General features: G+C 38.7%; 1 protein-coding gene across 5 annotated transcripts in view; it reads left to right on the forward strand.

Annotated features, from left to right (window-relative positions):
* CFAP95 (cilia and flagella associated protein 95) overlaps positions 1-21,877 on the forward strand; it is a 123,280-nt gene extending 101,403 nt beyond the window's left edge. For all 5 annotated transcript variants that reach the window (XM_073806205.1, XM_073806207.1, XM_073806206.1 and 2 more), the window contains exons 6-7: positions 2,958-3,015; positions 21,598-21,877. In XM_073806205.1, the coding sequence (XP_073662306.1) occupies positions 2,958-3,015; positions 21,598-21,789 (250 nt within the window). In that variant the 3' untranslated portion in view covers positions 21,790-21,877. The remainder of the gene's footprint in view (positions 1-2,957; positions 3,016-21,597) is intronic.
* The last annotated feature ends 4,055 nt before the right edge of the window (positions 21,878-25,932 follow it).

Raw genomic sequence — 25,932 nt, forward strand, 5'->3', positions numbered from 1 at the left:
GAAGCATACACATACACACTCATAAAAGGAGAAAAAGGAAAAATATATATATGTATATAAAAAAAAGGAAGAAAGCAACAGAATCAATAAACAAATCTACCAATGATAGGAAGCTCTAAATACTAAACTAAGATAAACCTAAAACCAGAAACAACTTAGATGCAGAAAGCAAACCCCAAGTCTACAGTTGCTTCCAAAGTCCACTGCCTCAATTTTGGGATGATTTGTTGTCTATTCAGCTATTCCAGAGGTGCAGGGTACATCAATCTGATTGTGGAGATTTAATCCGCTGTTCCTGAGGCTGCTGGGAGAAATTTCCTTTCTCTTCTTTGTTCGCATAGCTCCCGGGGTTCAGCTTTGGATTTGGCCTCGCCTCTGCGTGTAGGTCACCTGAGGGCGTCTGTTCTTTGCTCAGAGAGGACGGGGTTAAAGAAGCAGCTGATTCGGGGGCTCTGGCTCACTCAGGCCAGGGGGAGGGAGGGGTACGGAATGTGGGGTGAGCCTGCGGCGGCAGAGGCCAGTGTGACGTTGCACCAGCCTGAGGTTCACCGTGTGTTCTCCTGGGGAAGTTGTCCCTGGATCCCGGGACCCTGGCAGTGGCAGGCTGCACAGGCTTCCGGGAGGGTAGGTGTGGATTGTGACCTGTGCTCGCACACAGGCTTCTTAGTGGCAACAGCAGCCTTAGCGTCTCATGCCCGTCTCTGGGGTCCGCGCTGATAGCCGTGGCTCGCGCTTGTCTCTGGAGCTCGTTTAGGCGGTGCTCTGAATCCCCTCTCCTCACACACCCCGAAACAATGGTCTCTTGCCTCTTAGGCAGTTCCAGAGTTTCTCCCGGACTCCCTCCCGGCTAGCTGTGACGCACTAACCCCCTTTAGGCTGTGTTCACGCCAACAACCCCAGTCCTGTCCCTGGGGTCTGACCTCCGAAGCCCGAGCCTCAGCTCCCAACCCCCGCCCGCCCCAGCGGGTGAGCAAGACAATCCTCTCGGGCTGGTGAGTGCTGGTCGGCACCGATCCTCTGTGCGGGAGTCTCTCCGCTTTGCCCTCTGCATCCCTATTGCTGCGCTCTCCTCCATGGCTCTGAAGCTTCCCTCCCACCACCCTCGTCTGTGCCAGTGAAGGGGCTTCCTTGTGTGTTGAAGCTTTTCCTCCTTCACAGCTGCCTCTCAGAGGTGCAGGTCCCGTCCCTATTCTTTGTCTCTGTTTTTTCTTTTTTCTTTTGCCCTACCCAGGTACATGGGGAGTTTCTTGCCTTTTGGGAAGTCTGAGGTCTTCTGCCAGCGTTCAGTAGGTGCTCTGTAGGAGCTGTTCCACATGTAGATGTATTTTTGATGTATTTGTGGGGAGGAAGGTGATCTCCATGTCTTACTCCTCCACCTTCTTGGAACTCTCCCCCTGTAATAACTGTTAATAAAGTATAATCTATAAAAATACTGAATCACTATGCTGTACCTGAAACTAATATAATATTATAAATCAACTATACTTGAAAAGCAAAAACCAAAAAAAAAAAAGCATAGAGTTGGGCTGTATCATACAACTTGATGTTCAATTTAAGTTCGAGAAAATACTTTCACTGATGGGTTTAGTCCCTTTACTTTCATTGTGATTGGCAAGGTATTTAATTTTTTATGATTTTAATTTGTTCTTCTGATTTTTCTCTTTTATTCTCCTCTCCTGCTTTTTATTAGATTGTTATTTGAAAATAATATCCTATTTGCTGGTTTGAAAGTTACACTTCTAATTTTTATTCTTTTAATTGCCAATACTCAGACTTTTAGAATCACCTAGAGTACTTGTTAGAACATAGATTGCTGGGCCCACCCCCAGAGTTTCTAATTCAGAGCTGGGTTAGCCTCCAAGTATTTGCGTTTCTTACAAGTCCCCAGATAATGCTAATGCTGCCCTTCTGGAAATCACACCTTGAAAGACCGGCAGCAATTGGTGCTTACCAGCAGATAAATATTAGCACCTGTACCCAATAACCATTCCTAGTTGACTTCCTAATTATTTTTGAATTCTTTTACTTGTTGAGTTCTCTGCTTTCCCACCAGGTCAGCCATGCGTTAAAATGTTTAAATTTCATTGTATCCGATATTTTTAGGAGTGTAGTTCTCAGAGGAGTTTCTTTGACTATCTAATCCCATAATATTGCCAGGAACAGAAGCAGGACTGTAATTTCTCATAGGAGAATAATTTTTTCCCCCATTCTGAATGCTGAAAGAGAGAAACTTTCTTGCAAGTTTCTGGTCTGATGGCTGGAGTTTCTTTGGTCTCTTTGATATGAGGTACAGCCTTTACAGACTCCTGGCTGTAAGTAGCAGTTTAGCTCTGTGCCGTCTGTGAACCCAAGGCCATGTCTCCTGCCCTTGATAGGCAGTTCAAACTCCAGCTCTGAGTCTTGGGACATCAGCTTATGGCCTCCCGTTCTAATGAATATCCTCTTCATTACTAGCACTGCGTGGTTTCCCTTGGCTGTGTTTGTAGACTTGGGAGAGGAGGATGTATTTCATTCACCCGTTCTATGTGTGTCATGGGGTGGAGGTTGGGGAAGCTATGTAATCTCAGTCCACCTGGTTGTCTTCTCTTATTTTTCAGTTGTCATCTAACAGAGAACACGGGGCATAGGGTCAAAAAGGTTTGAGAAGCAGAAAGTGAGTGGAAAAGAGAATGCTTTGTCTGGAATGCACCTGAGCTTAGGGACTTGGAGTTGGTAGCATATCATTAGTACTGGAGAATAGTAGGTGGTGCTGAATTGGAAGTAATTGAAGGAAGGCACCTTGCTGGTGTTAGTTAACACTATAAATGAGACCTGGGAATTTTAAAAGTTTTAAATTTATACTAGGGCCAATCTTCCTTGAAATGTTTTTATTGCATATAAAACATATGCTACTAAAATTTTTAAATATTTTTCTTTTGGAGTCATTCTTTTCTTAAATACTGACTTACCTTTCTTAGGTGTGCATTGACAACATATGCTGAAGAATATGCTCCACCGTATGAATATCAGCCACGTGTGAGTATAAGAGGGCTGAAAAGCCATATTCTAAACATTTATGTACTTAATATGATTCTTTACATGTAGTGTAAATAGTCATGCTTGAGAAGAAAGGACAAATGCTGAGATTTATGATGTTTTATATTTATTCAGAAATATTAGCTATTTGTTGGAGTTAATGGAATATTTTATGGTTATGATTTATTTTGGGAATAAGTTTATAGATTTCAGGGAGAAAATATTGCAGTGTCCAAAATATATTACTTTCTTCCTCATCTTATTTTATTGTCCCCCTCCCTAAATTCAATTTATCTGGAATAAGAACCTACCTTTCTATTCATTTGTATTGTATTAGCATATGAAAATAAGTGGTTTAATTTAGCTCTGGGAAATATGTATGTTGATAAAATATGTCCAGCTTACAACTTCAATAAACTTGTACTTAAAAATTATACAACAATTATACAAAAGCAAAACAAGGCTGCTTCCTATTAGTCTTTTTTAGGAAGTCTTAACTGGTGCAATAGATAAGAGACTTAACTATTGAAAAAGAGGAGAAAAAAATCTTTATTTTCAGATAGTATGATTATCTTCTCAGGAGAACCAAGATGTTAAAATAAGTAACTAGAATGAATAAGACCAGTTAGTAAGGTGATTACTAAATAAATAAATGTATCAAATGTATCAAAGGCAATATCTTTCCTTCATATTAGCAATAACTGCTTAGTAGGCTATAAAAGAAAAAACATGCAAACTACTATAACAACACAAATTTTAAATACTTTTATGAAGAAAATTCTAGATCAAATAAAGATCAATAAAGAATATGTGGTAGTTCGTCTCCAAAGATGGTGGACAGACCACTTCCCCAGCAAGAGGTAAATGTTCCTCCACCTTTTGAATTTAGGCTGTCACATGACAGATTTGATCAATAGAACGTGGCAAAAGGAATCCTATGCCAAATCTAGGCTATCTTTAATAAGAGTAATTATTACTCTTTAATCTAGAGTAGCCTAGATTTCTTACATGGTGGCTCAGGGCTTCCAACTCTTGGAACCCTGAGCCACCATGTAAGAAATCTAGGCTACTCTGCTGGAGGGAGAGGCCATGAGAAGGAACACTGATGAGCTTGACTTATGAGCGACAAAGCCATCTTGGACATCCACCCTAATAAGCTTGGACTGCAGCTCCAGCTGCCATCTGACTGCAAACCATGAGAGATTCCAAGAAGATAATAATAAATTGTTACTGAAGGCATTAAGATTTTTTTTTTTTTTTTTAAATAAATATACACCGGGCTTCCCTGGTGGTGCAGTGGTTGGGAGTCCGCCTGCCGATGCAGGGGACACAGGTTCTTGCCCCGGTCCAGGAAGATCCCATATGCCATGGAGTGGCTAGGCCCATGAGCCATGGCTGCTGAGCCTGTGCGTCCGGAGCCTGTGCTCCGCAACGGGAGAGGCCACAACAGTGAGAGGCACGCGTACTGCAAAAAAAAAAAAATAAATAAATAAATAAATATACACCAAAGGTAACTAAGACAGAAATCTCAAATACAAGGGAATAACTACCATTTGAGGGGACTGGAAAACTAAATTATAAGTTAAATTTATAAATTTAATATAATTACATTAAAAATTCCAATGGATTTTGTTTTCTATCAGAACTCTAAGATTCTGAAAATTATTTGAAAGTATAAACATGAGAATAATCACAAGTTTTTTGAAACAGTGGCATAACCAATTTAGGGAAGTAAACTGTTCATGATACTACTTTCGTTATGTTTAATCTTATTTATTTCTTCTCATTAAAAAATAGCATTCAAGCCATAAGAAAAGCATATATGATGGCTTATGGATTAATATGCTTAATACCTAAAGAACTCAAACCTATTGGCCGGAAAAATGTTAAAACCCTAGGGAAATGAGCAAAGGTCATATAAAGACAGTTCACAAAGTAGGAAATTATTATTATTAACTAGCTGATAAATACAGGGAAAATCCCAATCTACAAATAATAGAATATATGAATTAAAGCAATAAATTTTTTTGCTAATAAAATTGGCAATATTTTTTAAAATAATAATACTCAATTGAGTAAAGGTGGGGTGAGATGGGTACTTTTTTCTATTGCCAGGAATATTGTAAATTATTTTAATCTTTCTGTAAAGGAATTTGGCGATATGAATTGAGATACTATTTGATCTAATAATTCTCCTAAGGATTTCCCCAAAGAAAAATAGTTCATACCAGGGATAAAATTTATATCCAAAGATACTCATCATTGAATTATGTATTACAGCAAAACTTGGAAATTACCTAATGTTTCAGTATTAGGTGTAGTGCTCTAGGGATTCAGATTGAGCCTCCCCAAAATTTGTCACTCCTGCATGAGGATTTTTTTGAGTTAAAGACATGAGACCCTGTGTGTTCAAGATAACCTACTGTTCCTCCCTTAACTACCTAGAAGAATTTAAACTGGGAATTTTTCCCAGAAAAAAAAAAAAGTTATTACAGAGATAAATTTGAGCTAAGTAGCCCCATCTGTATGGTAGGGCAAATGTCTAATTGCCAAACATCTGCTTTTCTTATTGTCTTGTGAAACCTCCTTTTCTTGGAAGCTCCAGGCCCCTATCCCATTCCTTAGCTCAGGATGACGTGTATACCTTATTTTACCTTTCTGTCTTTGAACCTCTTATGTATGTAGGGACTCTGACCTTCTCATGTATGTGGGGTTCCTGTATGTATGAAATTAAATTAGACTTTTTCCTGTTAATCTGTCTCATGTCAGTTTAATTCTTAGACCAGTCAGAAGAACCTAGAACTGTAAAGGAAAGTTTTTTTCTTCTCTGACAGTACTAATTAAATAGGTTATAATCACATGATGAGATATTTTATAGCCTTTAGAAAAGTCCATGGATAGTTCTTACTGTCTTGATAAATCTTCTTATTTAAGGTCAAGAAAAACATTAAGATACAAAATTGTATGTGTATTTTATCCAAACTATGTAAAAGTATAGAGGAAAAAAGCCTGAAGAAACTGTCAAAATGCTAGTAAAGTTGACTAGTGAATGGTGAAATTCTAAGTGATTTTCTTCATCTTTAGCATTTTCTAATGTAGTAAGCATGGTGGTTTATAATCAGAAAACCCACAAGGAAACAAATATATTATTTTAAAATGCAATTCAGGCTCATTTCCTTATATACATGGGCTTTGGCTCCATCTCCAAACAAAAGGAAGTTGTAAGGCACGTAATTAAAAACTCACAAAATTCAAAGAACTGGTTTCCCCAAGAGCATAAATATAAAGAATGTGCGATGTGTTCTCAGGGTGCATGAATCTTTAGCTATTGTGTTGTATATTTGTGCTTTATTTTTTTCAGCATTATTTCTAGTATTTCTCATGTTGCTTGTTTCCACATTAACAGCACAGCATGCAGCATGCGCTGGCAGTTCTTTGGCTTTATTTAGAGTTTTGTTCATTCACTTCTAAGTTCTTTATCAAAGGAATTGATTTTGAGGCATGTTTTTAGCCCTGCTTCTAGCACCCCATTAATGAATGCTTGCATTACATTGTTATAGAATACAAAAAATCTTTTAAATTGTAATGACAATGAATGGTTAAGTAACAGCAGAATAGTGACTGAACTCTGACTTAGAAGTTACTGTGCACATAAACAAATGTATGATTCATAAAATACTGACAAAATAAGGAGAATATTTTTTACTTGCTAGAGACTTCACCATGTGGCCTTAGCATAAACATAGCTCACCATTCACTCAGGCTACCACCTTTGCAATTATGCAATTCCTGAAGAAATCTTAAAATATTTTGATTCGTATTATTTTAAATTTTGTGCATGAATTGAGACTTTATAAATTTTTATATTATGGTCTCTTACATTTGCTTAATTCATAATTGCATAAAGTGGGATAGCATCATAAGAAGTCTTAAGGAGAATGCAAATTATCTCCCCATAGCTCTAGATGTGAATGAATAAATACAGAATATTAGGAAGCTATGAAATCATTTCCAAGGAGAGAAATGAAAGAGAATTGCAAGCTACTTCTTCAGAACTCCACCTCTTAAAGCTGGGTACAGTAAGTCACCTACATACAAACAAGTTCTGTTCCAAGAGCGTGTTCATGGTCCAATTTGTTAAGTCCAACAAAGTTAGCCTAGGTACCCAACTAACATAATTGCCTATATAGTACTGTACTGTAATGGGTTTATAATACTTTTCACACAAATAATACATAAAAAACAAATGCAAAAAATAAAGAAAACATTTAAAATCTTACAGTACAGTACCTTGAATAGTACAGCAGTACAGTACAACAGCCGGCATACAGGGGCTGGCATCGAGTGAACTGGCAAGAAGAGTTACTGACTGGAGGAGGGAGAGGAGGTGGGAGATGGTAGAGCTGGAGGATAGTCAGCAATAGGAGATGGAGGGCAAGCTGCAGTTTCACTCATGCCTGACATTGATGGCACAGGTTCTGGCTCCTTGCTAGATTCAATTCTATCTTCCCTCTTGAAAAACGATCCAGTGATGTCTGGGTAGTAGCTCTTTTTTTCTCATCATAGATGACACGGTAGCACTGGATTGCATTCTGAATGGCTGCTGCAAACTTCATGTACTGTTCTATGTTCGAGTCCTGTGCCTCAAAAACTAACAGTGCCTCCTCAAATAAAGAAAATCCCCTTGCCACTTCCTGTGTCGTGAATCTCTTCAGTTCTTCAGTTACTTCTTCTTCCTCTTGTCTCTCTTCGTCCTTTCTCTGGGCCTCCAATTTCATCAGGTAGGTCTTCATTAGTAAGCTCCTCATGTTGCACAGCAACAGTGCTGGACAGTAAAGCACACAAAAGCACAACCACTTGTAGAGGATGCACACACATGACAATGTACACCAGGCACGTGAACTAATTTACATGAATGGTCATGCAAACACACGTTCATATCTTTGAAAGTTTGCAACTTGAAGGTTCGTATGTAGGGGACTTACTGAACTTATTATGACTCACCCAATTTCAATGAAAGATACCTTCTCTTAAAAGCTTCCCTATCATTCTCCCAAAGAACCAAAATAAAGGAAAAGTTACAGAGAAGTTACATCAGAAGATTGGTCTAAAGCTGGCTATTTGTAGGGTATGTGAGCCTTTGAGACAAAGGACAAGTGAGCTGAGGGTAATGGTAAGGAAACTAAGGATTAGTAAGGAAAATAATTAGTTCAGGCACAGACTAGCAAACTCAGGAAGTTGAAGGGTCCAGGGAATTAAAAAAAGAACAAGCACGACAGTAGTGAAGGAGTGAGAGAGCGAGAAGATTTAGAAGTAGTGAGCAAAGGGAATGTCCTGGAATTTTTTGATATTTCAGATGTAGAACAATTTTGGGGAATGACAGATCCCAAGATGTGGTCATGAGAATGAGTTTCTATAATGGAATCCAAGCCATTGACTTGAGAAGGTGAAAAAATGGTAAGCCAGAGTGTTGGCTAGATTCTAAATATGGGTGTTAGAAGTCAACCTACAATATATCAGGATAGAAAGGTAGGGCCAAAGATTGATTCAAGTGACCAGTCCCTCAGTGGGAGCACTTTGGAGGTACATGGCTCCTCTCAGCCCTGCAGCTGCCATTTGAGTACATCTGATTGATCATTTTGTGTGAAGTACCATTTTGTTTTCCTAAATATAGCTGCCTATTGAATTATCTTTCCAGACGTATAAGTAGCTTTAAAGCAAAAAGTGTTGCATATCCTAGTTGTTTCAGAGATAAAAAGCTGAGGAAGTTTTTAATAGAATTGTGTTTTAAAGCTGGCATGCATTCCAAATTGATTACAAGGGATCCAAGCAGTGTTTCATAGTAGGTAAGAAACAGATACAGTGTTTCATAGTAGGTAAGAAACAGATATCTGTTTCTGTTTAAAATATTACCAACAGTGGTAGGATTGGCCTATCCTATCACTGGGGTTCTATGCCCTGGTACAGATATAGCATTGTTAAAATATTGATATTTCTGTGCTATTTGGAAATTTACTGTGGCCTTGAGTTTCTTCCATTGAAAGAAAAAAAATTAATACATTTTACAACTGCATTGCTATAAAGACAAATATAATCCAGGTTGGATTATATTCATTTTTTTTTGGATTTAAAGGCTTATTAAAGAGATATATTTATTATTATTTTATTATTATTATTATTTTTTGCGGTACACGGGCCTCTCACTGCTGTGGCCTCTCCTGTTGCGGAGCACAGGCTCCAGACGCGCAGGCTCAGCGGACATGGCTCACGGGCCCAGCCGCTCCACGGCATGTGGGATCTTCCCGGACCGGGACACGAACCCATGTCCCCTGCATCGGCAGGCGGACTCTCAACCACTGCGCCACCAGGGAAGCCCAAGAGATATATTTCTTAGGCTGTACCTCTCGTTGGCATTTTGTAAAGATTACCTATCCTTTTTCCTTTTATACTTTTAGACTGTTTTGTCTTCTTGCCTATTTATGACTATTTGTGACTATATTATGGTATTTTATGGCCATGTTATGTGACCACGTTATTGTTAAGCCTCCTGAAATTATTACCAATATACTAATGAGTGTTATTACACAAAACTAAATCGTACAATACTCATTTTTTTCTGAGAAGTACTTTCGGACTTTTGTACCCTATTTTAAGCAAAATTTTCTGTATAATAGCTGCCATTGTTTACTGCCCTAAGATGTTTATGGATATTAAATTACTGACATCATTTCCTGGCTTCAGTATCAGTTTCTATCACTTAATAGAGTTGGTTTTTCAAAATGGTATTTGCATTTTTTATTATGGTAAAATATACATAATATAAAATTTACCATTTTAACCCTTTTTTAGTGTACAATTTAGTGGCACCAAGTACATTCACATTATTGTTATATTCATTTTGAAAATTCTGATTTATAAAAAATGAAAACATTTTTGTGGGCCCTTTAAAATACTATGGGCCATAGGCACTGGGCTTTCTGTGCCTCATGGCCGAGTGGGCCCAGCCTGGACCTTCTGGTAGTTTAACACCTGCCTGACCAGGGGTATCCAGAACTTGCCTAATCTGACTGCCTGGTGTGTACTGATTTATAAATACTTTGAATATCATCCCAGACCAAGTTACACCTTGGCTAGGAGTCAGGTGAGCATCATCAAAAGCCTTTTATTGGGCTTCCCTGGTGGCGCAGTGGTTGAGAGTCCGCCTGCCGATGCAGGGGACACGGGTTCGTGCCCCGGGAAGATCCCACATGCCGTGGAGCGACTGGGCCCATGAACCATGGCCACTGAGCTTGCGCGTCCGGAGCCTGTGCTCCGCAACGGGAGAGGCCACAACAGTGAGAGGCCCGCATACTGAGAAAAAAAAAAAAAGCCTTTTATTGTTCTTTTAGGCTCAGTCACATGAAAGAAACTCCCCAAAGGCTAGAATTGTCTTTAGTTTCCTGCTTCCTAGGAAGGGATGTCTAACAGTGGCTTTAAAAAGAAGATAAGGGAAAGAGTGACTTGCTGAAAACCACCAACAGCTGGGTCAGAAAGTTAATCTAGAAAGGTTGGTGGTTCTATAGGAAGTATCACCTGTCAATTAAATTAGCTTTCATTCCCACTTCTTTTTAAGGCCCTCTCTTTGTATCTTTGCTCCATTCTGTGTCCCCATGATCTTCCATAATTTCATTCCAGTATAGGCAGTCTTTTTCCTTTTTTCTTGTTCTTTTGTTGTTTTTGTTGTTCTGTTTTAAAAAGATAATAGCACAAAAAGTTGTGCGATGTAATTCTGGCCACAGGGAATAATCATGTGTAAGCCTTGTAGTCTAGATTAAAGTGTGGTTTTGCCAAACTTTTATTCAGAAAATTAAGGCTGAACTTTAATTAGGTAATGTTTCAGAGTTAATGATGTGTCTTCATGACTTTTATTTTAGTACTACTTTGCTTTGTACTGCATCTTAATATATCTACTATTTAATTTTCTCTTTTTTGTCCTGTTAAGGTTCTGAATCACTATCTATTAACAAAAGAATCATGGCCATTTGCTGATTATGCTTGTTTATCTTATTATGTGCTATTGACTGAAATGAAATTAGAATTTTAGATTCTTCTGCAAAAGAGGTGCTGGTGGGGGAGTGGAATTGGAGAAGAGGGAAGGGGGTCACATGATTGTACCTAGTATTTTTTGATTAATGTCAAGGTGTTCCAAAATGCTGCTGCTAGTTAACCAGAGAAACAGCCCTCTATTACTTGGGTTCAGAAGGAGATGGTGGCCTTCCTCCGCCTAAATTCATGCCTCCACCTAAATTCCTCCACCTAAATTCAATGTGTGTTGCACATATGTGTGCTGACCTTATATGTATACATATAGGCATGATTTTGTAGTTTATAGGCAAACAATTCTGAATCTGAGTCTCATGGCATTCTGCGAGCACTAAGGGACTGCATTTCCTAGGCCCCAGCTTCAACTTTAGGATCTGCTGGCCGCTGCTCATATAGCTCCACAGGGCTTCCCCAGAGACAGATAGATACATAGATAAGATAGAGAGATAGATAAGATAGGTAGATAGTCTATCATATCTCTCTATGCTCTCTTTCTCTCTTTCTATCTGTCTCCTATTGGTCCTGATTCTCTGGAGAACTCTCACTGATATAGACAGAAAGATCTTTATGAGTTCTCTGGCTCTCAAATTCTGTGATTTGATTTGATTTGATTCTCATTGATCCTTTCTCATCCTAATAATTATTTATGACCAAGTAATCTTTTTGAATAAGTACCTTGGCAGATGTTTAATTCAAGTCTACTTGAAAATTAAAAAATAAATATTTTAACTCCTGCTCACCTGATGTATCACCAACAGCTGAGAAATTTGGGGTTTTGATTCTCAGGAAACTCAGATCCCCAAGTATTTTTTAGCATGTGTCCTTTTAGTGGAAACAACCCTGTTTCCTTTGATAGTATACCTTCATCTTATGTTGCTTTCTGAAGTTAAGTAACCATGACCTCCTTTTGTTTCTGAGTCAAGTCATAAAAGCTCAGTTCTACTTCAGGGAACTTGGGATTCTGGGAGATTTTATTTTCCTCCTTTTGGTTATCTTTAAATTTCTACAGTGAGCATATTTGACTTTTGTAAAGAAGAAAGAAAAAGAATTGAAAAATCAAGAACCCTGGGCCTCAAATTTATATCTAACCACACCACTATAAATATAAAACAGTGGCAAGTGTCCTCATAGAATATAGACTGAGAAATAAGAAAGGTGATGTTTATTTTTTATATTAAAATGATAGGAACAATCAAAATTTGTGCATAAGAAAGAAAAACGTGTCAATAACTAAGGTTTAATAGTGTATTGCTTAGTTTTTGATGCTGGCCATTACTAAAGTTTGAATGATATTAGTCTTTAAAAGTCAGCTTAGGGGCTTCACTGGTGGCACAGTGGTTAAGAATCCGCCTGCCAATGCAGGAGACACGGGTTCGAGCCCTGGCCTGGGCAGATCCCACATGCCACGGAGCAACTAAGCCTGTGCGCCGCAACTACTGAGTCTGTGCTCTAGAGCCCGCATGCCACAACGAGTGAGCCCGCACACCACAACTACTGAAGCCCGCACGCCGTGCTCTGCAATAAGAGAAGCCACTGCAATGAGAAGCCCGTGCACTGCAGTGAAGACCCAACGCAGCCAAAAATAAATAAATTTATATAAAGAAAAAGAACCAGAGTTCCTCGGAGACCCACTTAACCACGTCTTTGGGTTTTCATTTACATACATGTAAAAATCTGTATTTTTTTTTTTAAAAAAGTCAGCTTATTTTGTGATGTGATTGTTCATGTAGATCTCCATATTCTTCTTTGTGATGACCAGACTCATTAATGATATAGATGTTTATACTGATATTCACAGCCTACAATTCCTTGCATTTCCCATAACTATTTTTTCTTTAGTTGAATACCTGTATTTCTTACAAATGCTTTTTCTTTGTAAAATTTTATCAAATAAAAAGAGATAGTAAAGGTTTCTTAAATAGGTAACAATAATATATCCAACTAATTACATGTTCTTTATAGCTGCATTTGCCAATTACTCTTATCTGTAATTCAATCACTGGGAGAAAAAATATCCAATAGGAATGAAATCATTTTAAAAGTAGTGAAGGGATGTGTCTAAGATGCCTATCCCATGTGATCCCCAGGGTTAGTAAAGTAATTTTGGCTGTACAGGAATTGTTCTTTTCTCCCACATCACTCTGCATGTGTGCTTAGAAGACAACCTTACTAGGGGAAGGTGGGTCTTCAGTCAAGTGCACGTAAGTGGGGAAGAATTTTATACATAATGTATACTGAAAATAATCAAACAAAACATCACAGCAATCTACTTTAATATCTATTTTCATTCCATCCAATGTGACATTCAAATAAATAAGCTTGTTGCCTCAATACCTTTTTAAGAGTAAGTGGAGTACACCAAATGAGGATACTTATAGGCATGCTAGGGAAGAATGACCTTTGCTGTATGAATGCCAGGTAGCTAATAGCTATCCGTAATGGTGGACACAAGGTTAGTTTGCAGTGACTGATTTGGCCAGGAAACATAACCCATTATATAGTTTAATGGATGAGCTATCTAGATGAAGGAATTGAGACTGTGCTTTCAAATTATCTTGTAATATTAAATTAGGCAGAGTTACTGATGTTCTAGAAGGCAGGCCTAAAATTGAAAATAACCTTGAAAAATAAAACTATGAAAAATAAAAGGTCCTAAATAAAAAGGATGAAATCAAATAAGAATAAGTGTAACCACAGAACAACCCCTTGGAAGACTGGGAGAAAATGGGTAAGGACTGGGTATATGGTTGTCTAAGAAACAGTAATGTCATCTTATTCTAAAAAAAGAGAGGTTTGGGAGATATTGATGCTTAGAGGCTATGGGAATGAGGGTGGGAAGGGGATAGGAATCTAAGAATTGGATACCCATCACTTAAAGATACACTGATACATTTTCCTGATATAAGTGGTATAACTGTGTTCTATTTGTCTTTCACAATGAGGGAAGGTCGACTGGGGACTCAAGAGGACCCTTCTGTAATATCCTAACCTGTCTTTCTATGATCTGTTAAAAAGAAGAAGGAAGAGAAAAAGAAGAAAAGGAAGAAGAAAGCTTTATTAACCTTAACGCAGATTTTCCCTAGAGTGATTGTCTTGCTGGGTCTTTAGTGGTTCCTGTTTCTACAGGGCCTGTTTGCCCTTAGCATTCTTTTCTCTGACACTTTTTTCCGTCTTCTATCAGGATGTTTCACTCAAATTCCTCAACCCTTCTCTGAAACAGCACACTCAAAGGTGAAAAGAGATTGACTCTTACTGTTGGCTGTGTTTTGTCAGTTCTTGACCTCTGTGATGCTTCTTTGGAAGTGAGCAGTTGGCTACCACAGCATTCTTTGCCCTCCCTTTCCTCAGAATTCATGACATTGCAACACTCTCTCCATACCTTTTCTTCTCTGTCTTTCATGGCTTCTTTATGAACCCAGCCATGAATGTCCCAAAGATTTGGGTCCTAGAACCCTGCTCCTCTCATTTTACATAATCTCAGAGAATTCATCCACTCCCATGACTCTATAACCATCACTTTTTGGGGGTAACTTATTTTTTATATGACTTCAAACTTACAGAAAAGTTACAAGACTAGCAAGAGGAGCTCCCATATAATCTTTACCTGGAGTCAGCAATTGTTTACCATTTGAGAATAGGCTGGAGACTTTGTGCCCCTTTACCTCTGAACAGTTCAATGTGTATTTCTTAATAACAAAGACACATAGCTATGGTAAAGTTTTCAACCTAGGGGAAGATTGATACAGTATAATTATTTAAGCCACAGTCCATATTCAAATATAGTCCATTATCCCAGTAATGTTCTTTATAGCTCTTTCCCCAGCCAATGATCACTGCTGTGCACAGGGCACTGACTTCTCTCCAGGCCATCTGTCCCACAACACTGCCTTTAAAATAAACATTTTGTACTGATGTCATCTCTAATTAAAAATGTCTGAGAAGTGACTCATTTCCCTCCTTAAACAAGTCCTCTCCATCTCCATGTCTTTTTTATTCTTTTTAGTGGTATTAGAGCTCTCTCAGACATCTGGGTTTGAAGTTATGGAACATCTTTGGTTCTTTATCCCCAGTTAGGCTGGTAAGTCCTCTAAATTCTTTCTGTGAAATGTCTCCTCTAGTCCCCTCTTAAGCTGCTGTGCTCTGATGCCCACCCATTCCACACTTCAGACAAATGCTTTCAGTTACCGTCATCTATCTGGAGGACTCAGAAAAAGCTTGCAGTGATTGTCCTATCTTAAGTAAACTTTGTCAGAACTCAGGGTCTGTGTGGCGCCAGAATAGTGGATCAGCCAATAATGTGTGATAATTCACGAATCTCTTTCTATACACAGTTTCTAAATATTTCTTCCTAGCCCCACTAAATAGTTGTTGAATAAACATTTAAATAGTATGTTAGGGTGTTGAAACCATAACGACTATCTGCAACTCACATATGCAGAGGAAGTATGTCTAACTGATAACTGGCCCTCTTCCCGAGCCCATAACCAGTGGGAAAACACTAACTCTTCAATACTCTTAAAGCTTAGTCTGATTCCATAATTCAAATAGTTCCTATAGGAGATATTTAACCTTCCTTGAAAAAACTCTCACTTTCTCAGAGATCCTCTCCCATCCCCTATGTGTAGAAAAGCAGATCTGAGACTGTTATCTGTTAAAAGTCCTGCTTACAAGGTTAGCCTTTGGTTGGCATCTAGAGATAAGAATTCCTGAATAAGAGTAGCTCACTGTGTCTAAACTGTTTGCACAAACAATGTGGTTTATGTTGAACACCTGTTTTCCTTCTGCAAGTCTGGAATTTTGGTATGTGCTAGGCAGAGGGTGCCTGTGTGACCGGCCCCCAAGAAAAATCTTGGGCTTGGAGTCTCTGATGAGCTTCCCGAGTAGATAGCATTTCACAACACATGGCAGGGGGAATTAAGTGCATCTTGTGTGACTCACTGAGGGGGGGCTCTTGGTCTCAGAATTTCGCACCTGGTTTTTTCTGAACTTTAGCCCATGTGCCTTTTCCCTTTGCTGACTTTGCTTTGAATCAACTTGCTGTAATCAATCATAGCCACAAGTACAATTATATATTGAGTTTTATGAGCCCTCCTGGCAAGTCACTGTATCTAGGGGTGGTCTTAGGAATCCCAACACACCCTGCTTTTCTCCCTGTGGCAGATTGTTATTTTCCCAAAATGGTTGCAACATGTGCTGGCATCGCACATGCTCTTACAATGTGATTTTGACACTCTTCACATTGAGAGGCAGAGTCCATGTTACCTCCCCTAGAATTTGGGTGAACTGTGACTATGATGGAAGTGATGCTATGCGATTTCCAGAGTAGTTGATTAAAAGTAACGCAACTTCCTCCTGGTTCTCTTTTTGCCATCCTTATCCTCAGAACCCAGTCCCCATGCTGTGAGGAACCCCGTGCAGGCACAAGGAGTTGTTGTACAGTTGTTCCATCAACAGTCCTAGCTAAAGTCCCAGCAGATAGCCAGCATCAACTACCAATTGGAATGAGAGACGTTTCCAACCCCAGCACTTAAGTCACTCTCAGCTTTCAGGTCTTCCCAACTGAGGCCTCAGACATTGTGAAGCAATAAGATGGCTTTGCTGTACCTTTCCAAATTCCTGACCCAAAGAATCTGGAAATGACTACTGTTTTACACTGCTATGTATGGGTTGGCCAGTTATGCAGCAATAGCAACTGTATCTTTCTCTGAGATGGCATCCGGGTATATGGAAAGAGGGATGCAACTTAGCATCCTGATGCCAGAGGGGAAGAGCAGCATTTTCTGTGTGGTGTTCTCTGGGATGATATCTCAAGTCCAGCTTGTTGCTCTTTCCCTTGCCAGCATAAGTGGCTATAGTCTGTGGCTGTTGTTAACTGTCAGTCTTTTTCTATTTCTCACTCTTTTTCTCTGGGCTTGGTTGGAGCCCTCATGGCATGTTTGAGATGGCATGTTTGAGATGACTCAGCCTCATTTCCACTTCCATAGATACTGTGGACCCCACAGAAGCCTTCTGTGACTCCCATTCAGTACCTAGCTCCAATGCTCAGCTCTGCAGCTAACAGTTGAACTCCCTCTGCAGACTTACAACTACTTCAGGGTCTTGTTTATGCCACAGGATACAAACGTCGTTCAGAATTGATGATTCTCAGAGCCTCCCTCTGCCTGACCATGCTGTTCTGCCAGTTTGGGTTTGGCTGTGCCCCAGGCAAATGAAAGAACAGCCTGAGTGGTGGTCTGTTCTGAATTCTCATGAGAGATGGGGGGCCAGGAGACCCCTTATACCTTTGTGCCATTATTTTCATTTATCCAGTGCACTTCCCTCTGTCCACATCAATGAGACTCTGTCTATGTCAATGAGACTGTCTGATTTAAGTCAACAGATGGGAAAATTGGGAAATGCTTCGACTATTTCTGCTGTCCTGCTTTACTTTTCCCTTATTTTCGTCTTCCTACAATGCCCCAGACTTCTTCCCTATCTTCCTACTCTCCATTCCAACTCTTGTTTAAGCCTTCATGGCAAAGGATGTTTTCTCTACATGCTTGGAGAAATCTATGATCTGAGTCTTCCAGGTATGGTCATTGATATTCTGAAATCCTCAAGACTGAACTGGATTGCAAGGCTGTTGTCTTTCGGAAGAACCCTATTTTGCATTAGAAGGTGATATTACTTTGCATTTTGGTTGCCATTTTTTTTCTAAAATAAATTTTGATCTCCCCTTGGGAAAATGGGTGGTTACACACCCCGAAAAGGGAAAACTACTAATAATTTTGAATGATTACGCCCTCCCTGTATACTTGGTTTGAGAGGTACACCAAATTACTCACTTGTCCAAAACTCCCACCATCTCAATTTAGCCTTGGGTATGAATTGCAGTCAATATAAAGGTCCTCTGAGGTAGGACCTTCTTGGTGAAGCTGCTTTTTTCTATTCTGTTTTGTGCCTTTTGTATTAAACTTTGGAAAACATACTCTGTTCTGCTTCCTTATAACAATTATACCCTCCTGGTTCCTAATAGTTTGTTCTTATTTTTGAAAACCTTCTTTATTCACCTATTCCATGTTTACATCCTTCTAATTCCTGAGTATATGCTTAGGCACAAATTTACTGCTTGCCTTGACTCCTACTTTTTTATATATGCCCAGCTGCTCCCTTGTTTTTGCTCCATTTCCTTGCTCTAACTCTCAGAACCTCGGTGTTTCAATATTGCAGATTATTCAGTATGTATTAGGATGCTTTTAGTAGGTTGTACAAAAACCAACTCAAACCAGATCAGACAGTAAAAGTAATTTATTGGCTCATATTTATTTGAAAAGTCTGGCTTCAGGAAAGGATTGATATGGCAATGTCATTGGTACTTTTTACTGATTCTCAAGCCTGCCTTTTATGGTGTTGGTTTCATGCTATACTGATAGTAGGCAGGCTGCCAACAGCAACCTGGGCTAGATGCTTCCTTACTTATGTGCAATAGTGGAAAAAGAATGTTTTTCCCCCAAACTCTTTTTTTTTTTTTTTTTTTTTGCGGTACGCGAGCCTCTCATGATTGTGGCCTCTCCCGTTGCGGAGCACAGGCTCCGGACGCGCAGGCCCAGCGGCCGTGGCTCACGGGCCCAGCCGCTCCGCGGCATGTGGGACCCTCCCGCACTGGGGCACGAACCCGTATCCCCTGCATCGGCAGGCGGACTCTCAACCACTGCGCCACCAGGGAAGCCCTCCCCCAAACTCTTGAACAAAATCTCAGGCTTTAAGCTGTTTGGACAAACTCAAGTCACATGCCTAACATTGAACCAATCACTGTCTTTGAGAGTGGAGTGAGATTGTCCTTATTTTCTTAGGCCAATTAGATTCTACCCCTAGACTGGGAGGGGGGTTAATCTACTCAAACTGCATGGTTACTACACAATGTGAAATGGGAGAAGTGGATTCAGGGTGAGCTGGTGTCACCTCTTAAAGTTTGCATGAGATGAGCATGCTCACGTCTTCCCAACTCAATGTTCACTACTGACTTCACTTGGTAGCTTGAAGTCAACCATGGCAGGAGTATTTATACCACAGGAATTGTCAAATATTACAAATCAGTTGTGTGGGCTTTTTTTTTTGGTGGGGGGAGCTGGTTTACCAATACATCTCTGATAATGGGAGGCACTCAGTTTTATGTGTTAACAGGCAACAAACATTCTCTTAATTAGTTTTCCTAACTTCAGAATTGCACACCCCTACTTACCACTTTTTAAAAATAATGGCTTTACTGAGATTTAATTCACCTGCCATAAAATTCACCCTTTTAAAACATACAATTCAGTGATTTTTGGTGTATCTCCAGTGTCATACCATCATCACCACAGTCAATTTCAGTATATTTTCATCACCCCCAAAAGAAACCCCATACCCACTGTAGTAGTTAGGTTTCTCTACAGAAACAAAACCAAAGCTGAAAACCCCGGAAAGCCAGTGATGTAATTCACTTCGCGTTTGAAGGCTTGAGAACCAGGAGTACCAAGGAGCAGGATAAGATTAATGTCTCAGCTTGAGCAATCAGGCAGGAAGGGGCCAATTCTTACTTTGTCTGCCTTTCTCTTCTATTCAGGCCCTCAACAGATTGGATGATGCCCACCCACATTGGGGAAGGCAAACTACTGAGTCCATCAATTTAAATGCTAATTTCATCTGGAAACACTTTCACAGACACAACCCACAAATAATGTTTAGCCACATATCTTGGTGCCTCGTGATCCAGTCACACCCATTAATAGTCACTCCTCATTCCTTCCCTCCCACTATCCCCTGGCAAAACTACTTTCTGTCTCTGTGGACTTGCCCATTTTGGACATTTCATATAAGGAATCATACAATCTGTCTTTTGGCTTAGTTTCTTTCACCTCGCATAATGTTTTCAAGGTTCATCTATGCTATACAACTATCAGTATTTTTTTCCTTTTATTGCCAAATAATATTTCATCGTGTGAATAGACCACATCGTGAATTGTTTATACATCCATCAGTTAATGACATGTGAGTTGTTGAGATCCAGTTCTAATCATAGTTCTGGAATCCGGTCCTTTTCACCTTCAGTCTTTAGTACCTTCTGCGGCTGGAATACTTTTCCTAAAACATCACATTTATTCTTGTCACTCATCACATCAAAATATATTGTCCACTCTGTCTGGGAGATGCTAAAGGAAGGCGCTGACCTCGCATGTGAAGCTGTCCTCAGTTCCACTGCAACTGGGGTAGAAATCAGCAGATCCTGCCACCTACTTAGAGGGCAGTTTGGCAAGCGATGCTCTAATCTCATTTAAAGGGCCTCTAGCTGACCAAAAACAAACAAACAAACCCCAAAGAAATAGACCCCCAACAACACAAAGCAAAAGCCCAAAACTATATAGAAAGTGACATGGATATTATGTAGCTTTTGGATTTTATTGTTTATATATTTTATCTCTTAAATATTAAGAATTTCATGAGGGTGCTGGTGGGATGATGTGTCTTACAGGTAGATAGCTTGAAGCCCTGGCTGAATCAGTAGCGTTCTTTAGATTCTCTCCTGAGATTTTAAGCAAATGGTCTTATATGTGAAGTGGGAGTAATAATTCTTACTTCAGAGCCTGTTGTGGATTAAAAGTTATAAATACTCAACTACCGTGTTCAACCCGTAATAGGCACTCAGTAAATAGACACTATAATGATTATTATATGGTTAGAATTTTCATTTATTTTCAATAAAGCCAATCTAAGGTTAGAACTATTTTGGTGTTCTTTCATTGTTTTATCGTTTTGGTGATTTAATTTCAATATTGTCCTAGTGCTTTAAAATTAGTACCAGTTTGAAGCAGAAATTAGATAATCAGTGCAAGGGCTTTATGTTTCTTGTCTACCATTACCCTTGATATAATCTGAGAGAATCAATATTTCCTTTGGGAAATGGTCAATGATAGTGTCTTGTTTTATTACTATAGAAGCTTTTATGAAGTGCTCTAAGGATAAATACCTTAAATATTATACTGGGTTATACTGATATAAATTTCTCATAGGAATGAATCTTCCAGCTTGGCAGTTACTGGCAAGTATGACTTGATAGCAATTATTAAAAATATAACCCAAGATATTATTCTTTGGAATGATTATAACATATTAGTAAAAAAGATATTGAATGGTAGTTAAATTGTAATTGTTTTTGTCTTTTTGCAGATGGTCATACAATTTAAATGGTTCTTTATGTTGTATATTTATGGTTTAGAAAAATTCACATATATGATAATTTATAATTTTAATTTTATAAATAAAACAGCCATGAACTAGATTCTTCTTTCAGAATTAGAAGTACTTATAAATGCAATAGCCAAATACAAGAGGTGTTAGTAATTTGAGAGATTAAATTAATCAATTTTTTGAAAGTTAACCTGTGATCATAATACAACTAACACATTAAAGATCAACTTTTGGAAATCACTCCTTTTTACATATTTTAGTCATTTAATATTATCTTTCTCCCTCCCCCCATAGGGTTATCCTTGTCAAGATGATGATTATTCAGTTGTCTACAGAAAATGCCGTTCTCAGTTCACAGATCTAAATGGTTCCAAAAGATTTGGCATCAACACCTGGCATGATGAGAGTGGGACTTATGCCAATTCATATGTAAAACGAAAACTCTACCCATTTACCAGTGGCCTTGTTGTTCCCTTTTTAAAATAATATATGGAATCAGATTCTATAACTAATGAAAGGTAATGGATGTAGCAGTTGATGATTTTCTATCCTAATAAATGCAGTGGAAATATTACGATAATAGATTCCTTTAACACAAAATCTTATATTCTAGACCAGTGTGTATATCTTTCTTTTTATAAGCTACTCTGGTATTTTCCAAAGTTTAGTATGTTTTTCACTGAAGGTATATAACCCAATTCTAGATGGTACTTGGAGGAATTTTATTTTATGTTACTTTATTTTGTTTTATTTTATTGACTGAATTTATTTTAAATTTTATTAGGAAAAAATGCATAAAGCTAACACAATCAAGCTCATGATTGCTTAGGGTGTGTCTGATTTAAAAAAAAGAGATAACTTAAATTCCACTTTTGAGTGAATAAAAATTTAGGTGGTACTCAAATTCTACATGAAACTCAACTGGCTTAAGTTTGAGCAACATGGGCCCTATAATAATGCTGAGTGTGTGTGTGTGTGTGTGTGTGTGTTTATTGGGGAGGAGTGTGTCTGTTTCTACACTTTAACATATCTGTGGTGGCTAGCTGCTCTGTGGATTATCATTCAGCATGGTGTTTTTCCTTATACAATATAACACTTTTTATTGTATGAAGTAGCAGAGATGCAGACAGAATCTTAGTGAAACTTTAGGGGTTTAATGGAAAATCCAATCATCTAGTGTTAGATTTAGAATAAATCTTAGCAGTTGTTTTGACTCGCACTCCCGTTTTCCAGATGAGCAGAGACTCACAGAGGTTCAAGTAGCTTGCCCAGGGTTACATAAATAAATTCTAGTTGATCTTTGAGGTACATTTGAACTTTTGTTTTTTCTGAGGATGGGTTTATTTATTTTGGCCTAGGTTAAATTTACTCTCATTGTTTTTCTTTAAGAAAGAAATTCATGAAATAGTATTTCATGATAAATGCTAATTTGATTAGCAAAATATGGGGAAAACTATAAGCCTTGTGAGGAGAGAAATGATAATAAATAAAATATGGGTATGCCAAGGAAGCATTCACCAGCAGAGTTTTACTATAATTTATAGCTGCTTTAAAGTGTGTCTGTACATATACACAAATATATGTGTATAAATATGTATAACATATATAAATACGTAATGTTAATTCTTTTTTTAAAAATTAATTATTTTATTATTTTTTTAACATCTTTATTGGAGTATAATTGCTTTACAATGGTGTGTTAGTTTCTGCTTTATAACAAAGTGAATCAGTTATACATATACATATGTCCCCATATCTCTTCCCTCTTGCGTCTCCCTCCTACCTTCCCTATCCCACCCCTCTAGGCAGTCACAAAGCACCGAGCTGATCTCCCTGTGCTATGTGGCTGCTTCCCACTAGCTATCTGTTTTACATTTGGTAGTGTATATATGTACATGCCATCTTTATTGGAGTATAATTGCTTCACAATGGTGCATTAGTTTGTTAATTCTTTATATATTACCTATTCTAGGGGATACCTGCCTAGGATTACCTTTCTTTCCACAGACTACAAATTCAAGTTTAATCACTCCGAACATTCATTAACATATCTGGGGTGGACAGATGTTTGAAGTATGCAAATCTGTATGTCAAGCTACTCATCATTTGATTTTTTTTTTCCTTTTGGAAGGAGAAAAAGTCCTAATGGCCATATCACTACCTTTGAACAATGCCTTTTACTTAGAAAAAAATTCACCTACTTTAGCAGGAATTCTATATCGTCACAATGATTAACATTGCATTTTACATAAATGACCTGGGTCTGCCATGAGGGATCAATTTAGAAATCAGTTTTTGTTTGGTTAGAAGGAGAATGAAATTAGAGGGATTTTATTTAAACTAGTAGAATAAAATGATGCCTTGAAAAAAATAGAGATTACCTAGATCTTTCAGGTATAATTATTTGGTGTTGATTTGGATTTCTTTAGATAACTTCTTTAATGGTTCACCTCACCAGTATCAAAGACCATTTCAAACAATAAAAAGTGGAACTCAGATATGATCATCGGAGAGTGTCTTCCTTAGGAAATGACCACACTGACTTCTGATGGTTCCACATGTATACTTCATAGGATTCCACCTGAGACACCAAAATAACACTGTATCTTGTGTGTTTATACAGTTAGCATTCATATTTGGTCAGTATTTTTCTTTTGGCCTTTATGTGTTATTATGTCAGAACTGTTGGTGTGAGCTCACTATGGCAGAATGCAGACTGCTGCTGGGAGAATGGGTAATTGGTTGGGCAGATCCCAAGTAGATGTATGGCCGTGGTGGTCCTTGGTTAAATTTGGCCTACAGATAAGTTTTATTTAGTCTTTAGAGTGTTTTTTTTTTCATTAATCTTAAAAAATTGAGCCCCATTTTATAGACTAGGACATTTTACTTTAAAATTCGAATTTTTATGTCCTTGGCACATTTGCAGATCTGGCAGCACTGGTCTGATTTTGATACAGCAACAATCAGCAGGGATATGATAGGAGACCCTCTTTGGATGGGGGTGAGTTCATCATTTTGCTGTTATTCTCACCTGGTATACTTATTTATGGAAGCATTGTGACCCTTTACCTAAGGAGAGGTCAGACAAATATGAAATAACAAGTTGTAGAGGGAAGGGGTTGGTAGAAAAATGGCAAAATTGGCAGCTTCTTGGTGACTGAGATTAGGACGATAAAGGCAGAAGCCACATCCTAATAGTAGAGACAGCAAGTTTGGTTAAGTTCAAGTAGGCATCAAGATCCCGGAGTATATGATGTAGAAAATAGAGATGGAGAGTGGGCCAAGCGCTTTACCTTAGAAATATAGAGTAATCTCAGATCCACTGGTTTACACTAGGAGTCCATTTGTGCTGAGGCAGGAAGTGAGGGTACCAGACCCAACCCCTAGAATATGGAGCTGGCAGATGAAGACAAGAAGCAGGGCCCAGCCAGCTCACTGGTTTATTTACAGAGGAAAATCACCCCTGGATTCCAGTGCTCCTTTTTCTAGAGGTACAGAGAAACTCCAGATTCACCAAGACTCTAGGCAGAAATAGTGAAGTCCTTCCTATGGGACACAGAGTAGAGGTGGCAGGCTGGTAGAGACAGAAGTGCCTGGCACAGCCACCATCAAGAATAGAGCAGCAGGGCTTCCCTGGTGGTGCAGTGGTTGAGAGTCCGCCTGCCGATGCAGGGGACGTGGGTTCGTGCCCTGGTCCGGGAAGATCCCACATGCTGTGGAGCGGCTGGGCCTGTGAGCCATGTCCGCTGAGCCTGCGCGTCCGGAGCCTGTGCTCCGCAACAGGAGAGGCCACAACAGTGAGAGGCCCACGTACCGAAAAAAAAAAAAAAAAAAAAAAAACAGAGCAGCAGATTCTTTCTCAAAGCTATGTTGACCAAAAGCTAACTTTAGAGTCAGGAACAGTGCAGTTTGCCAGTAGCTGAAAGCCCACTCCAAATAGCTATGGTAGGGTAAGCATGAGGCAAATATTGTAAATCAAAGTGGAAAACCCTAACAAAATCTCACAGTAAATCAGTGTCCCAAATATTAAGATCATAAGCTTTATACAAAAATTTAACACCTTTATTGAGATATGATTCACAAACCATAACGTTCACCCTTTTAAAGTATGTAATTCAATGATTTTTGGTAGATTCACAGAGGTGTGCTACCATCACTGTAATCAATTTAGAACATTCTCACCACCCCCAAAGTGAACCCCATATCCATTAACTGTCATTCCCCATTCCCTCCCGATCTCTCAGTTCTAAGCAACCACTAATCTACTTTCTGTCTCTATAGATTTGCCTTTTCTGGATATTTTATATAGGTGGAATCATACGATGCGTGGTCTTTTGTGACTAGTTTCTTTCACTTAACATAATGTTTTCAAGGTTTCATGTTGAATGAAGTATCAGTGCTTCATTCTTTTTTGGCTGAATAATATTCCATTTTACAGCTATACCACAATTTATCCATTCATCAGTTGATGGACTTTGGGTTACTTCTGCCTTTTGGCTATTTTAAATAATGCTGCTATGAATATTTATGTATGAGTTTTTGTGTGGACATATGTTTTCATTTCTCTTGGGCATATATGTAGAAATGCAACTGCTGGGTCATATGGTAACTCTATGTTTAACCTTTTGA

Source organism: Tursiops truncatus, chromosome 6 (assembly GCF_011762595.2).
Source record: "Tursiops truncatus isolate mTurTru1 chromosome 6, mTurTru1.mat.Y, whole genome shotgun sequence".
NCBI classification, from domain to species: domain Eukaryota; kingdom Metazoa; phylum Chordata; class Mammalia; order Artiodactyla; family Delphinidae; genus Tursiops; species Tursiops truncatus.